This window comes from Aspergillus oryzae, chromosome 6 (genome assembly GCF_000184455.2).
Source record: "Aspergillus oryzae RIB40 DNA, chromosome 6".
NCBI lineage: Eukaryota > Fungi > Ascomycota > Eurotiomycetes > Eurotiales > Aspergillaceae > Aspergillus > Aspergillus oryzae.
In genome coordinates, this window is record NC_036440.1 from 1,023,024 (window position 1) to 1,038,969 (window position 15,946).

General features: G+C 48.6%; 4 protein-coding genes across 4 annotated transcripts; 2 read left to right on the forward strand and 2 right to left on the reverse strand.

Annotated features, from left to right (window-relative positions):
• Positions 1 to 889: 889 nt before the first annotated feature.
• Positions 890 to 2,153, forward strand: AO090020000322 (uncharacterized protein; the record flags this gene model as incomplete). Its single annotated transcript, XM_023238054.1, has 3 exons — positions 890 to 1,198; positions 1,295 to 1,762; positions 1,830 to 2,153. The coding sequence occupies 3 exons, from the start codon at positions 890 to 892 to the stop codon at positions 2,151 to 2,153; spliced, it is 1,101 nt and encodes a 366-aa protein (XP_023092794.1).
• A 1,715-nt stretch (positions 2,154 to 3,868) lies between these two features.
• On the reverse strand, positions 3,869 to 5,281 carry slu7 (mRNA splicing protein SLU7; the record flags this gene model as incomplete). The annotated part of the gene is made up of 2 exons (XM_023238055.1): positions 3,869 to 4,095; positions 4,402 to 5,281. The coding sequence occupies 2 exons, from the start codon at positions 5,279 to 5,281 to the stop codon at positions 3,869 to 3,871; spliced, it is 1,107 nt and encodes a 368-aa protein (XP_023092793.1).
• Positions 5,282 to 5,648: 367 nt separating this feature from the next.
• Positions 5,649 to 10,802, forward strand: AO090020000319 (DNA-directed DNA polymerase zeta catalytic subunit REV3; the record flags this gene model as incomplete). The annotated part of the gene is made up of 3 exons (XM_023238056.1): positions 5,649 to 5,883; positions 5,941 to 7,273; positions 7,670 to 10,802. 3 exons carry the CDS (start codon positions 5,649 to 5,651, stop codon positions 10,800 to 10,802), a joined length of 4,701 nt encoding a protein of 1,566 aa, XP_023092792.1.
• A 284-nt stretch (positions 10,803 to 11,086) lies between these two features.
• On the reverse strand, positions 11,087 to 15,807 carry AO090020000318 (uncharacterized protein; the record flags this gene model as incomplete). The annotated part of the gene is made up of 5 exons (XM_023238058.1): positions 11,087 to 14,385; positions 14,441 to 14,909; positions 14,963 to 15,119; positions 15,176 to 15,407; positions 15,588 to 15,807. The coding sequence occupies 5 exons, from the start codon at positions 15,805 to 15,807 to the stop codon at positions 11,087 to 11,089; spliced, it is 4,377 nt and encodes a 1,458-aa protein (XP_023092791.1).
• Between the last annotated feature and the right edge of the window lie 139 nt (positions 15,808 to 15,946).

The window sequence follows — 15,946 nt, forward strand, 5'->3', positions numbered from 1 at the left end:
ACAAGAAGAGAGGAGGGCAATATCTAGCTGATCGGATGAATGCTTCCGCATTGAAGGAATTCACGATGCTGATTGACGCTCTGGGCGATGTGGGGGAAGGCACCAGTCAGGTGACGCGCCCGCCGGGTTGCCTTCCGGAATTTCAGGAACCAACCTCGGACACTCAAACAGGATATGTCTTGAGTTCTATGCAGAAAGTACTTTGGATTTATATACGTAGAAAAGCCATTAAGATTATATAATCCATGATGTGTATGTAGTTGCGTAAGGAGTGCTCGTGAAGGCACCTCGCTTCCCATTTGAGGTTGAGTAACTATATATACTGCGGTTAGTACTTAGATATGGGCTCAGATGTTTGCGACACCACGTCATACTTTATATTTTCTCCCCCATGATAGCACGAGAACCATCTGCCTGATTGCTCTTCCCTTAAAAGACGATGTGTGATAGGTGAGACAAGGACGGATATTGACTGCCTAACCTAGTATGTGAGTCTGCTGTTGGGTACATATGCTTCGAGACGATACATCTAATAAACCTAGAATTGACTGGTATAATGAAAGAGCTCTAAAATAGGCAAATATAGCAGCATATTGTATTTGTGTAATATGTAAGGGGATAAGTGGGAAGAAAAAGCAAAGGAATTGTTAGCAAGATGTATATACCTCAGGTATCGTTGATCCGTGATATAAAAGTCTTGGCGTAGCGGAAAGAAGATCAACCAATCATACTATCAGTCCGGACTTTTTTCTGATACAACGTCATTTTTCGAATCACCACGGAAATAGTACAAAAACAGTCGAAGGCCATTGCTGCGACCGATTCACTTTTTATTATCTACACCCAAATAAGCTCGCGACCCCTTACGCCAACGGGCGATCACTCGACCATGCCCGCTCAACCACCCCTCCCACCCCTCCTTGCGCCCTACGTATCTTCTCTACCGCAATCGTCTCTCACAGTCCTATCCTCCGTACTAGGCGCAACGGGGAATTGGCTAGTGTTACGCTTCCTCTATGCGGCGCTGAGTGCGCCTTCGAATTCTGAGACAGCGTTTGGACTGAATGGAAGCGAGGGGGTGAAGAATAGAAAAGTTGTGCTTGTGAGTTTTCTGCGGGGCTGGGAATTTTGGAGATCCGAAGCGAAAAGACTGGTGAGTTTCTACCCCTCCATGTGTATCTTCTATTGTGGCTTTGAAGTTTGTATTAGGTGGGGTTTTGTCTGGCGCTTTGAACCTCCTCGATAAATTTTTTATTCACTTCGTACATGGTTATGAATATTGACAACGTACTAGGGCTTGGACCTTGCACGTCTCACAGACAAGCGCCAATTCGCATTCGTCGATGGACTATCTGAACTATTTTACAATCCCACAACTGCCACAGCAACCCCTCGACCATCATTCCCTGGTACCGCCGCTCCTCGAACAGTGCTTCCCGTACGATCCCAGCCGAGCCCTGTGCCAGCGCGAACCCCGCAACCTGTCCCGCGGCCGGGCAATGTCAGTACAAACCCAGCTTCAAGGGAAATCGGACCAGTCAAACGACTGCACCTATCGGGCAATGGCACCGCAGCTCTTGACGCCCTCGAAAGAGACATCGCTACAGTAATCAAACAATTGAAAGCTCCTATACCTGGCGAGGCAGATGAACCCGAGGTTCTATTGATCCTCGATCAACCAGATTTGCTACTTGCGGCTACGGGTCCGAGTAAAGGTATTGGGGCTACGGAGATGGGAGACTGGGTCATGGGATTACAACAGGTGCGTGCTGGTCACTAGAGGAGCCCCCGTCACGATATATGAATACTCCTGCTAACCAAACCGGCAGAATACTCATGCAACGATCTTGACACTCTCCTCCGATTCACCGTTGATACATAATGCATCTGCCTCGGCTCCCCAACCGGCAACACCGTTGGAAACTGAGCATGCAGCGTTCGCTATAGGGTCGGCCCACAGGGCCCAGATGGTCATGCAACTCCGTAATCTGGAGACCGGTGCCGCTAGGGATGTAAGCGGTGTGCTAAGGGTCAGCAAAGGAGGTGCGTGGGGACAAAATGAGGCAGGCGCAGAGGGCAGCTGGGAGGAGAGAGAAGTATTATACTTCGTGCAGAGGGATGGAGGCGTCAGCGTGTTTGGCAGAGGGGAATAGATATGATAGAATGTGTCCATATATCCAATACTGGCGTTGAGGCGCATGGAGATACAAAGGGCTCTGCAATATGACATTGCCGCAATCTCATGACCTAACTTAAGTGATCCGGCTGAAACCGGTCTATAGAGCAAGAGAAAAGCTCTTACGCTGCGTGAAGTGCGTGAACGCGGGTAGACAGATCACATTGGAGTTTATCTCAATATTGTATCTGCCCGGACATGGGATATTCGCCAGCCATAAACAAGGAAATTCATGCATGCTTTCCCTTTTGATACTCCCTTTCGAAGACCCCAAGAAATTTTCCGTCTTTCATTTGTCGTCGTTATTCTAGGATAAACATGCTATGACGGCAAAAGGAAAGACCATCCCAACACCAACTCCAGGGGAAAGCGTCTTTTTTCGCCTTGCATTGAAACTCGGCTACTTCAAATGCCAGGCCTTATCATACCAGCCCTCTCCAGCCTCCGAGAACGAAAACGCGACGTCGGGATTGATTTACTGGCTCTCGGGGCCACGAGCGCCCTTGGGGGTGCCGGTCTGGAAGCCGTTCTTGAAGCGACGGTGAACCTCCTTGAGGTGCCTCATGCGGCCGGTACCGGTGGTCTTGCGGCGCTTGGCCTTCTCGCTCCAGTTGTCTGTTCCAAGAAAATTCGTAAGCCTCACACTCCTCACTATCACAGCACATCTCCCAGTAGATCCATGGTCGGCTATGCAAAGGGACAGGACTTAAGGTATAATTCGGGGAACCGTACACTTGCGAACCTTAGCGGAGGGGTAACCGCAGTTGGCACATGTCGACTTCTGGACGTGGAAAGAGCGGCGGCCTGAATATCCCAAACGTAGATCGCAACCGGTTAGCCTATCTGAACACCAATATTCCTCCCGACCTTCCTAGCTGTATCCCCTATAGAGATCGGCAAATTTTGTCGGGCAACAATTCGGATTGATGAAATACTGACCACAACGCCTGCAGAGAGTGTGAGTCTTGTTGTGGCGCTTGCCAAAGCTGGAGGTACCCTTCGCTGTAATCGGTGTCAGTCTGCAAAGTCTTGTCGGCGTCGAAGCAGATGCTGCTGTTCGGATGGGATATCGAGATTGTACGTACTCATCTTGAATTATGGAACTGCAGAACACGAGAAATGTCAGCAAAAATTGTCCGTCACAAAATCCTGCGCTCTGAAATCATATGGGGGCTAGTGACCTACCTGGCGATTCCGCTGAAGGGCTGGTTGTCGTTGTCGTCGTCGCTAGGCGTATCGGAAGTTGCGCGCTGAGATCTGGGGCGCCTGCCGCTTAGCGAGTGTGTGTCACCAGGGCTTGTGCCCTGGTCCCGTGATTCCGCATCCTCCAAAGGGAACCATATATCACATGATGTACCATCGTCTCCACCCAAATATTTAGACTAATACTGATATGGTATTAGTGTCGATTTAAGGTATCCTTTCCGGCATACCTCGAGTATAGCTAGAATCTGGATGGACTTTTAGAGAACAGGACAGCAAACTTGAACCTCGTTTTGTATTCACAAATGTTTTCTTCTTTCTTATTTATTTTTCTATTCTCCTCGACGATCTTGAAAATAGCCACATAAGGTAACGGATTATATTATACACTGTTTACAGGGTATTTCATCAAAAGCGCCCGGCGCCCCATATTGAACTGCTGTAAATGACTAAGTAGAATTGAAGAAGGCTGGGAGGGAATCGTATAGTTTACTGTTCAAGGATGTCGTTCCCTATGAACTTAGCCATAGGATCATCTGCGGCGAGACGGGTTTTTTTATACGACTCCAACTCCTCCTCGGTAATACCAGATTGCACCTCCATCAACGTCCTCTTTTTTGACTTGGTGCCGGAATCATCTGCTCTCCTATCGTCAATGTCCTGCTCTTGGTTCAAATGTCCTGCTGCATCTTCGGTTTCAGCTTCAGGTTGCTCATCTGCTCCAACGTCGGCTTCTAGCATCAACATCTTATCTGCCTCTTCGAATGCCCTCTTTCCATCTTCACCGGTGCAGTAACTGTTCTTCACCGTGGAGTAACAGCAAGCATATCCCCATTCAAAGTTGTGCCACCAGCTGCCCCATACGGAAGTGTGGTTGTTGGTGAGTATATCCTCCGGGTACTTTGATTTGGCGGCTTTCTTCGGTGCGCCCTTAATCGCCCCGGTCTCGTCATACTCAACGAATCTTTCGTTTTCAACGACCATGGTATCTCGTAGCGGTGTCGGAGTCAGATGCTCCTCACCGCCATATTTCTCCAGAAGCGCTTTACGCTGGGCCTGACGTTTAGCTTCAGTATCTGCCTGTTCTTTCTTCCGTAAGATTTCTCCAGACGTTGGATTTGCTTGCAAATGAATCTTCTGTCCGCTTTCCTGAGCTTCCCAAGCATATTTTTGAGCTTTCTCAAACTCGGCCGCATCGCCAGAAGCGCGAACGAAATTTTCCTCAGCAACAAGTGCTGCAGCTTGATCTTCTTGAGCGCCCATATCCACCATCCGTCGTGTCTTGGGATCATACTTGGCCGAGTCAAGATCGAGGTTTAGCAAATATTTCGCAGTGTCTTCTCGAATACGTAGATTGCGAGTAGCCGTGCTTTGCTGTCTTCCCATATCAGATTCTTCCGCATACCGTGCCTCTTCTTCCGCACCTCCTTCCTCATCTTCACCATCTGTAATCTTTTTTTGTCCGGTTACTCGTTTGAGCTTTTCTAGCTCTTCGTACTCTTCTACCACTTGGCGATATTCGCTGGCATCGTATCCGTTCCATCGATCTCTTTTGGCATCCCATCCCATATCAATGTTCTGCACCACCTCGTCGGCCTGAATATCTTTGCCAGTCCACTTCGCACCCTGCTTCCGAGGCCGACTAAGGCATTCCTTTGTTTTGTGAGTCATCGCGCCACAGTTCTCACACGCGCCTTTCCGATACTTTGTCGCAGCTGGACCGGCACGCTTTCCGCGCTCATACCATTTCGACTGCTCTGTGGTCTGTTTCTGTAGACGTTGATGCTCTAGGTAATCGTTTGTGGAATCGTCATCTATATAGAACGGTTTTTTTGAGATGAAAGATGGAATATATTCATTGCGCTCCTTTGACGCCACATCAGCGGGCTTTCGCGACGACATGGTGATAGTGTACCTCGAAAGGTGTAATAGATCAGAGCACTATCGAATTATCTGTATTGCGATCGAAGCCGTGAAACGAGCGAGAACCTGTTCGACGGCCTGCACTTTGCCGCGCAAGAGTAAGACCGTTGCTTGAGTTTGGAAGATCGCCCGATAGGCTTGATAAAGTGCACGTGACCTGGTGTTTTGTCCGCGCTTGGGAGGCGCGTAACTTTGAGTGGCTGCTACACGTCATGGTTCTAGTCGACTTCAATTAACTTGACATTCCGGATGGCGACGCCAGTAGAGTGCCAGCACGGGTGACATGAGTTCACTGTATACACGCTGGTCATGTCGCTGACAGCTTGCGCTGTCAAACACGCAACCGATGGAGCCTTTTCAAGTGCGCCTTAATTGCGTGGATCATTACCAAGCCGCCCCATCCGAATTTGATCCTCCGTTTCCTTACAGGGATCCATCAACCGAGAAATATGATAGACCCAAAGTGCCTGTAATTAGGATATTCGGCGCTACGGAAACAGGCCAAAGAGTATGCGTCCATGTTCACGGCGCGTTTCCGTACCTTTATGTCCCATACGACGGTGATTTAAGCCCAGAAGAAGGTTTGTCTATCTAGCGTATCTTAGCCTGATAACAATCCAGGCTAAACTGGTATATAGTCCGCCGTGCTATTAGGGATCTGCACATCTCAATTGACCACGCATTGGCTTTAAGCTATCGTCGCAATGCATATGATAAGAAGGCCGCCTTTGTTGCTCATATTACCCTAGTAAAGGGCGTCCCCTTCTATGGCTATCATGTCGGCTATCGTTTCTTCTTCAAGGTCTATCTTCTCAGCCCTATCTATACGACAAGAGTAGCGGACCTATTGCTTCAAGGAGCTATACTGAAGCGTTCTTTGCAGCCTTACGAAAGCCACTTACAATATATCCCGCAATGGATGTGTGATTATAGTTTGTACGGCTGTGCGTATATGAAGTGTAGCAAAGTCAAGTTTCGATCTCCAGTACCAGAGTATCTCGAATTGACTAATCTATCGCATCGCTGGCATGATCGATCTATACAACCAGATAGTATCTCGGATGCGTCAGAACTCCCGAAGCAAAGTCACTGTCCCCTAGAAGTGGATATTTGCGTGCAAGATATCTTGAATCGTCTTGAAGTCCGCGAGAGACCTATACATCATGATTTTACGGAGTTTCTGAAGCCAGTCGACCAGAATGAAAAACTTGTTCCGAGCATGGAAGGACTGTGGAAGGATGAGACACACAGGCGAAAGAAACGTCTGGGACTAGCTGATCCTGACAGTAGCCCGTTTGACCCCGAGGAGCTAGTTTCGCTATCAGCTGCTACAAGGGAACAGTATAAAGGAGAGTGGATCCATGAGGAGGAATATCGTCAGTTGACGCTCCGTGCAGTCGCTGAGGAAAGGCGTCAATATGGTGGTGGCGACGTTAATGTCGATGATTTTCTCGTACAGGACCCCCTCGGGAAAGATGTCAAGACTGTATTAGAGAGTGTTGAGGATCTTTATCCCGACAACAATAACTTCCCGGGTTTACAAGCACCTCAGGATCTCGAAATAGGTGAATCTGCGAATGAAGGTGCCTATACTGATGAAAATGCGGCCTTACCTGTAGCGTCCGATAGTTCAGATGACGATAACATTGCCGATCTTTTCTCGGAAGGTAACGATGAAGAGGAAAGAGATGTTTTTGACGACCCTCTGGCAGATGTATTTTCTGAGCTACCCTCTGACGAACACCGAGAGCCGAATGCGCCCCTGGCTCACACTTCCACCGATTATAAGCCATTCTTCGACCGGACAGAAGGCTCTTCAAGCAGACATAGTACTAACTCTTATGCACAAGGTCAGCTGGAACATATCAATAGCCAGGCGAAGATCAGAGAGGACATACGGAGGGCAGAGAGAACCCTCAAGCGTTCAGAAAGTGAAGTAATTGATCATGTCCACTTTAACAAGCGGCCGAAGTACGCCCCGAAAAGTCGCGTCCAAAATTCGGAACATCATAATGAAGAATGGGTTCAACATGAAGGTGATCGATCTTCCAATGTCAAATTCGAGGATATGGATCCTAGGCATGAACCATCTAAGGGTTCGCCTTCGCAGTCACAGCCTCTTACACAATCAAGGGGTTATCCCAAAGGCAGCGGACAGAACAGCAGGCTCAGTTTTCCAGTCGTCAAGGATCCAAACGACCCCATGACTATCTTGCGCTTCAGCCAGGATGGTGGTCCTTCAAAGGCAACGCGGGAGTTAGCAGACTTAGCCGAACCCAATATAGACGCTTCGGAAGATGCGAGCGAAGATAAGAGCTCGCTGCCATTACTAGTGTTGTCCACAGAAAGCAAGTCCAATGAATCAAGCTCTTTTCTATCAGTGATGGCACCGATGATCTATGAAACTTTCAACATACCACAGAACACGCGGATATGCTGTTTACGGCGCCCCTGCCCCAGTCCTAGTGAGGTGTTGTCTACCCTTAGCGATTATGACTATCCGGCTGTTATCTATGACAAAGCCCATTACAGTGACCAGGGTGATGTGCCAGATCGTCCACGAGACTATGCAGGCAGGGAATTCCGCTTACAAGGCAGTGGGATACATTATCTCCCTGACTTTGATCCCACCGGCCGGTCACCTGCGATGCTTGGCGAACAAACTTCGATACTAAGAGATAGACAAGAGCAAGAGCAAATTGACCAGCATCTCAGGGAGTCTTGTACCTCTAGAGTGTGGGAGTTCGCCCCCGTGCCGCCAAGCCGCTCCGAAGTTATACAGTGGTTCGAGAGCAGACAACAAGAACCGAAGGCTGAAACTGTGCAGCCAGAGAGGCATTTACACGAACCGAACACAAAGCTTAACGTCCTCTCACAGATCGAGGGCCCAACGCAAAAGAACGAATATGGATTTAAGTATTCACAGAAAGGAAGGTCTACTAGTGTCGAACATCAGACCCAGTATATGAGCATAATGAGCTTAGAGGTTCATGTTAATACGCGTGGAGTACTTGCCCCAAACCCAGAAGAGGATGAGATATCCTGCATCTCTTGGTGTATACAGTCAGATGACGAGGATCTCGACGTTAATAGTCACCTTTCGGGTGTCCGTGTTGGTATGGTATTTCAGGGTGAATATGACAAACCCGAAGAAACGCTTTCTAAGGCTTTGAGAATCGACTTGGAACATGAGCCAACGGAGCTGGACTTGATTAACAGACTAGTGGATCTTGTTAGACTGTATGACCCAGACATTATCACCGGGTATGAAGTTCACAACGGCTCTTGGGGATACGTGATTGAGAGAGCTAGAAAGAAGTATGATTTTGACATATGTGACGAACTATCGAGAGTGAAGTCACAGGCGCACGGCAGGTTTGGTAAGGATGCTGACCGATGGGGATTCAACCACACATCTTCCATTCGAGTAAGCGGACGACATATGATCAATATCTGGCGAGCCATGAGGAGTGAGCTGAACCTGCTTCAATATAGCATGGAGAACGTCGTATTCCACCTATTGCATCGACGAATACCTCATTACTCGTTTCGCGATCTCACTGAATGGTACCAGAGTGGAAAGCCTCGCGATCTAATGAAAGTCGTCGACTATTTCGTCTCTCGAGTGCAAATGAATCTTGAGATCCTAGAATCAAATGAGCTAGTACCGAGAATCAGTGAGCAGGCACGACTGCTAGGCATCGACTTCTACTCGGTGTTTTCTCGAGGTTCCCAGTTCAAAGTCGAGTCTTTGATGTTCCGGATTGCAAAACCCGAGAACTTCCTACTCGTTTCACCGAGCAAGAAACAAGTTGGCCAGCAAAATGCTCTCGAATGTCTTCCATTGGTAATGGAACCCCAGAGTGACTTCTATACCAGTCCCCTCATAGTCTTGGATTTCCAATCACTGTATCCTAGCATCATGATTGCCTATAATTACTGCTACTCGACCTTCCTGGGACGAGTACATCAATGGCGAGGCCGAGACAAGATGGGATTTACAGAATACCAAAGACAGCCACGACTGCTAGAACTATTCAAGGACAAGATCAACATCGCACCAAACGGCATGATGTACGCGAAGCCCGAAGTACGTAGATCGCTGCTCGCAAGGATGCTCGCCGAGATCCTCGAGACACGGGTCATGGTCAAGACCGGAATGAAGATGGACAAGGACGACAAGGCGCTGCAACGTCTTCTCAACAACAGACAACTCGCCCTCAAATTAATAGCGAACGTCACGTACGGCTACACATCAGCATCATTTTCAGGGCGAATGCCCTGTTCCGAAATAGCAGACAGCATCGTCCAATCGGGGCGAGAGACACTAGAAAAAGCCATTGCCCTGATCCATTCTGTAGAGCGCTGGGGCGCCGAGGTCGTATACGGAGACACAGACAGTCTCTTCGTCTACCTCAAAGGACGCACTCGCGACGAAGCCTTCGACATCGGCGAAGAAATCGCCAAAGCCGTAACAGAAACGAACCCCTCGCCAGTCAAACTCAAGTTCGAAAAAGTCTACCACCCATGCGTTCTTCTAGCCAAGAAACGCTACGTCGGCTTCAAATACGAGCACAGAGACCAGAAAGAACCCGAGTTCGACGCAAAGGGTATCGAAACAGTCCGCCGAGACGGCACACCAGCCGAGCAGAAGATCGAAGAAAAGGCCCTGAAGCTCCTCTTCCGCACGGCAGATCTAAGCCAAGTGAAACGCTACTTCCAGAAACAGTGCACGAAGATCCTCCAAGGACGAGTCTCCATTCAAGACTTCTGCTTCGCTAGAGAAGTAAAGCTCGGCACATATAGCGAGCGAGGCCTACCTCCCCCGGGCGCCTTAATCAGCACCAAGAAAATGCTCGAAGATCCCCGTCTAGAGCCCCAGTATGGAGAACGAGTACCTTACGTCGTCGTAACAGGTGCTCCAGGTTCAAGGTTGATCGACCGCTGCGTACCACCCGAGACACTCCTACATGATGCACAATTAGAACTCGATGCCGAATACTACATTACTAAGAACATCATCCCGCCTCTAGAACGAATCTTCAACCTCGTGGGCGCCAACGTCCGCCAGTGGTATGATGAAATGCCCAAAGTGCAACGTATTCGCCGGGTAGAAGGAACGGTAACTTCTACCGGCAAGGACGCCAGAAAGACTACCCTTGAATCATATATGAAATCTTCAACCTGTATCGTCTGCAAAGCCAAGCTGGATGATACTGATGTTCCGGTCTGTGCTGAGTGCATACGACAGCCGCATATCTCTTTGCTTGATTTGGTTACTCGCCAACGACATGCGGAGAAGAGCGTTTCTGATCTTCTGCGTGTTTGCCGGTCTTGTATGGGTGTTCCGTTTGGTGATGAGGTGAAGTGTGATAGCAAGGATTGTCCTGTTTTCTATTCGAGGACTAGATATGTGGCTAATTGGAGGCATACTAAGGCCGTTTTGGACCCCGTGATCAAGTTATTGCAGGATAAGAGTGAGAGTGAGCTAGAATGGTAGAGTAGGGGTAGATGACTGTTATTGCGCAACCTATCAAGAAACGAGGCGTTGGTCACTAGAGGGAAGTTTTGGTGTTTATCTATGAGGATTCCCTGGGAACCGGTGGTATGGGTAATGTAGTCATAAGATCGTGTTTGTTAATTTGCTCAATTACTGTGTATTATCATCCTCCTATGGTACGATAGTTCATATTGACGATGGTTCCAGCAATATCAATATCTCACCCGAATGCAACAGAAGTCGCCAGTCTTTCTTCACGTGCGCAACTATGCTTCTCACTCTTTTTAGAACCCTAGCAGTTCGTTTAGCTTATCAAGAGCAGTAGGCTTGAGATCGTCCTCCTCCTCGACTATTTCAACCCATTTCTCGCTTACAACTTCGTTGAATGTGCTATTGGACACGTCCGCACTTTGAACAACACACCCACCGCCAGTGCTGCCACCGCTGGGACTGCCGCTGCGCTGTATGGTGTCAACAGCCATGGCAGGAGTGGTAGTATCCATACTCTGTATGACGCACCCACCACCAATACTACCGTTGCAACTCGGAGACTGACTGTACTTGGGGATATCACTGAAGTCCAGCAAGCTTAAATCTGCTTCGATAGGAACGTCTGACAGCGCCGCATCAGTGGACGAAGCCAGCTCATGTGGCCCAGAGGTTGAGAGCCCAAAATCAAGAAGTTGCTCCAAAGACTCGACATTATCACTGAAGCTCAGAGGCATAGAGGCAGCTGGGACTATACTACAACGACAGGGGAGGGGAGAGGTAGGGTCCAGGTCATCAGTGAACAGACCAAAGGGGTCGTTATCGACAACAGGGATGCCTCCCGGGACTTCAAAATGCCCCAGCGCAATCTTCCCTAGGATATGTGGGAAAATCCATGGGAAGCTGATCAGAGGCAACTGATCTATTTTGGGCGTTGGTTTATGGAAGAATTTATTGCCTGTCGTCGAGTTTTCAGCACGGTACTTATTAAGCGCATCGGACATCTCCTCGTTGGTGACGCGGTACATAGCGAGGGCTAGAGGGGCAAGCTGGTCAAAATTGCGGCCTCCGACCTTCTCGTAGCATTGTTTTTTGAATGTATCGCGGAGTGTAGCGGAGATTGCACCTATCTCTTCATGAAATTTATAATCCTTGCTTGTGTTGGCGTGGCCGAGGACAAATGTAGACCAGATTTCGAATTCCGTTTTGATCTCGTGCTGTGCCATAATTCGGCGCATTGCGTCATCATATTGTCCTTTGAGGTTCTTCGCGAATGTGAGTAGGTCATCCGGGACCTCAATCTCACAGTTAAGGAGCCGCTTGTCAAAGGGCATTTCGAGGCTGGGGACGAAGTCAATTCGCTCAACAGCGTCATACAGCTGGCCCAGGATTTTGTTTGAGTGGTAGATCCTGTCTTTGGGCTTGTTGAATTTCTCCATGAAGTGTGGCCACTTACGAGGCTCAAGGTTGCGTGTCAATATGGCCGGGATGCCTGTCTTGTTGTAATCGACTGCGTCGGAATGTAGCTGGGCTAGCCGGATGCACTTCTCTTCGTTGACACCATCTTCGAGGAAGTCAGCCAAGGCAAGATGGGCATGGGCAATCCTAGGAAGAAAATCATTCTTCATGTATGTGACAAAGAAGGAGGTTATGTCGTTGACTGTCACATCCCTATCAAGGTCCTGAGCTTTGTTGCTAGTATACTTCATAGGCTCACGAAACCAGTCCTTGGGCAATAGGTCCTGATCCCAGATGACGATGTAATCATCGCCATCCAAATCTCCGCCTGAGCACATGCTTGCTATATCTCGATCGCCCGTCTGCGGCAAGACAACCACGTCTTGAAGATGGCGCAACTGGGGAACATTGACTGCTCTCACGACACGGATGTCACCCGGGTGGAGGGAAGGGTTACGGGCAAGGATACAGACCCCTTCAATTACCTCAGACTTTTTGTCGGCTTCCGGGCGAGATACCTGGACAAAGATTTCAGGCAGGGCAGCAGTCTTTTCTTCGACTGAAGCGTCATTGCCCGGAACCTTATCGTGAAAGTACCCCTGGAGAAGCCCTGTTTCATCCATGCAACCCAAAAGACATGCCCCTTGGTCGACAGCAATCCTGGCCTTCTCTTTCAAATATTTAAGATGCCATGCCCTCCACAGTGTTAGAACAGAGGTCAAGAAAGGCTCTTTCGATCTCCTGAAACCATCGAGGACCATTTGACTGATTGTGAGGGTCATCTGATTTGGATCTACATATTTCTTGAGCCAGTAGATAGCCTGTGGATCGCTCTCCAATGCTTGATCGAGTCCCTGTAGCATGGTGTGGAGTTTTGCATGGAATACTTGGTCCGGAATACCTAGCGTTGACAACACGATGATGAGCTGTCGATTCAGCGTGGCCATAGAGAATTGAGACCAGCGAACGATTTCCAACCCGTTGTGGATAGCTGCAAATTTGAACTGGCTCTTTCGAATGTGTACTTCTTGGCGCTGGGCCTCGGAGGAGACAGCGAGCATTCCCTTACAGCCGCCCAAACGGAACTGAAATGCAGAGGGAGGCTCTCCGGTTGGTGTTTTAATCTTGAGTTCCGACATAGACATTTGAGCAAGAAACCGCGAGATCCTCCCGACACCATCGGAGAAGTTATACCCGTTACGTTCGACGTCCTCGATCTTAACTACGTCTACTGGACAACCAGCAATGGCCCGGGTCGTCGAGAAGCATTGCCCCAACCTTGCAGCATGCTTAGCAACATTACGTATGCTGTTGAAGTGTCCCATCCAGGCACGGATATTGGCAGCTGTAAGATTTGGTAAAGGAGCGAAGAAGTAGGCACCATGCTCACGGAATTGGGAATTACCAAACGCGAGGAATTCGTAGCGCCTATCGCCAATCACAATACCGTTGGTCAATGCTCTCTTAATGCGAGTAAATATTTCGTCCATTGTACTGTCAGTCGTGGAATTGATTCGACCTAGCAGCTTCTCGTCCGTAAATCGTACTCGAAGGAAGCGATCTGCATGCTCGATAAAGCGTCTGATGACGCGGTTGGAGATGTCCACTGTTGGCGTGTTGTAATAGATGGTGCTTGGTGTGATTCTGGCTGAATGCATATAACAGCAGTAAGGGGGGATCTTCGCTTGAGTCACCCCTTTGATGAACTTCAGGTCGAAGATCTTCATCGGGTCATAATACACCTGCTTCTTCGCGGACACATGCTCCAAGAGCTTCACCGCTTGCGTCTCTCCGAGTTCAGACAGTTTGACAGCAAATTCGCGGGTCATCGTGAACTCGGAAAGATACCCGTTCGAGATACACACCTCAAGTTGGTAGCGGACCTGAAAGGGCAAATGAACAAAGTTATGGTCGAAGAGATCTTCCAACGAACATGCCTTCCTTGGTGGTTGGGAGTCAGACAAATCAATCCACTTCCAAATGGGCGGATTCATCTCCACGTTCGTGTCCCACTGGGTAAACCGATCTGTGTCTTGAAACGTGACGTTGTAGTCTTTGAGAATATCGCACAAAAGCGTCAGCTTCCCTTTGAAATCAGCATCTCTAGGATACGTTATCTTGAAGGTGTTCCAACGACCTACAAAATTAATCAACACTAGTCCTGTGTAACAGTCGTAAGGGTAGACACTCACCTATGTCTATCACAGCCTTTGCCTTTTTCAGACCGATAGGAAGGTAAGGTAACTCTAACGCATTGCGGACTATATATGTCTGCCGGTACCAGGTCTCCGACTCTCTCCATGTATTGTTTTCCTCTGAATGAGTTACATCAATATTGTTGATGCGACGATGATAAAGTGGAGGCGAGTCTAGCACTATGAAATGCGATATATCTCCTGTTACGGTATCTCGCACCTGGAAGATCCAACTTAGTTGGACGAAGGGGATCTTCAGGCGATATTCCTGAAGCATACCGCTGGCTGGAGTGGGTTTATAGCCCGGGGTGAAGATGGGAAGCTGGAAGTACACGAACAGAGCTTTTTGCTTCAGATTAAGCACTAGTCGGGAGCTCTCATTCTCGCCAGAGCCGACAGAACGCATTGGAAGCATCGTTGTCTCACTGAGCAGTACACCTATATCCATAGACAGGATTGGCAATTTCTACATAGAAAGTCAGAGCCCCGAAAAGTCGATCCATGAAGCATTACACTTACGACTTCAACTGGGTATGAGACGCCAGAACGGACCGGACTAGCGATCTGAGGTTCTTCACGATTCAAGTCAAGTCCAATGTTGATGACTGACGTTCGACCGTTGGGAAGCTTGATGGTGTATAATCCCTTCCTCCAAAAATCTGTTTTAGGAGGTGGTCTGTCGAGATGTGAGAACAATTAGTAGTTGTATAGTGAGAGTTCAGTGAGTCTTACTTGAAGCGGATTTTCCCTCTAGAGTCTCTGTTGCCATGAGAGTCCTCGAATAGATCAATAGAAGAGACATAGCCCTCGCTCGAGAATGTTTGCCAAAGGATACGTGTGTTAATTTCCCTCGGAAGGTTGAATAGGTTCACAGCTACAGTATCCCAGAATGTCCATGGAGCCAGCAATAACTGGGCCGGCTGTTGTTGCAGCCGAGATGAATTCTGAGGCTGACGTGAGGTACCTTGACCGGGGCGGCCAAAGTCTCTCGAGCGGTTACCACGACGATTATGTGACATGGTGGTCAATGATCGCGATGATCGACGGTTGAAAGCGGAAGATGAGGTGGAAGAGGATGAAAGAGAGGGAGAATGTGAACGTGAATGAAGGAAAGGGTCAGTTGTGTTGTGAAGGCAGCTCTCACTAGTGGTAAGGGCACGATGGGGACTGACACCAGTCTGGTATGTTGCAGTGGAAGAGCTTCTGTCCTCACTGCCCTTGTTAGTACTGGAGGAAGTCTGAGAGGAAGGCCCCAGCGTTGAAGACCGCTTGTGGTGCTTCTTTCCCTTTCTAGATCTTTGCTTCCTAGATCCTCTCCCATGTTCACGTTCACTCAACTGAGGTTTTTCAGTTGCTCTTTGCATTTCTGCAATTTTTTGTTGTTGCCCGTGATCAGTATTTCCCTAGCAGTCCCTTCCCAAATCTACTTCACTTGTGTGGAAGGAAAGAGTAGATTATATGAGGTAAAGAAACACACTACTAAGATCAATGATATCCAAAGAA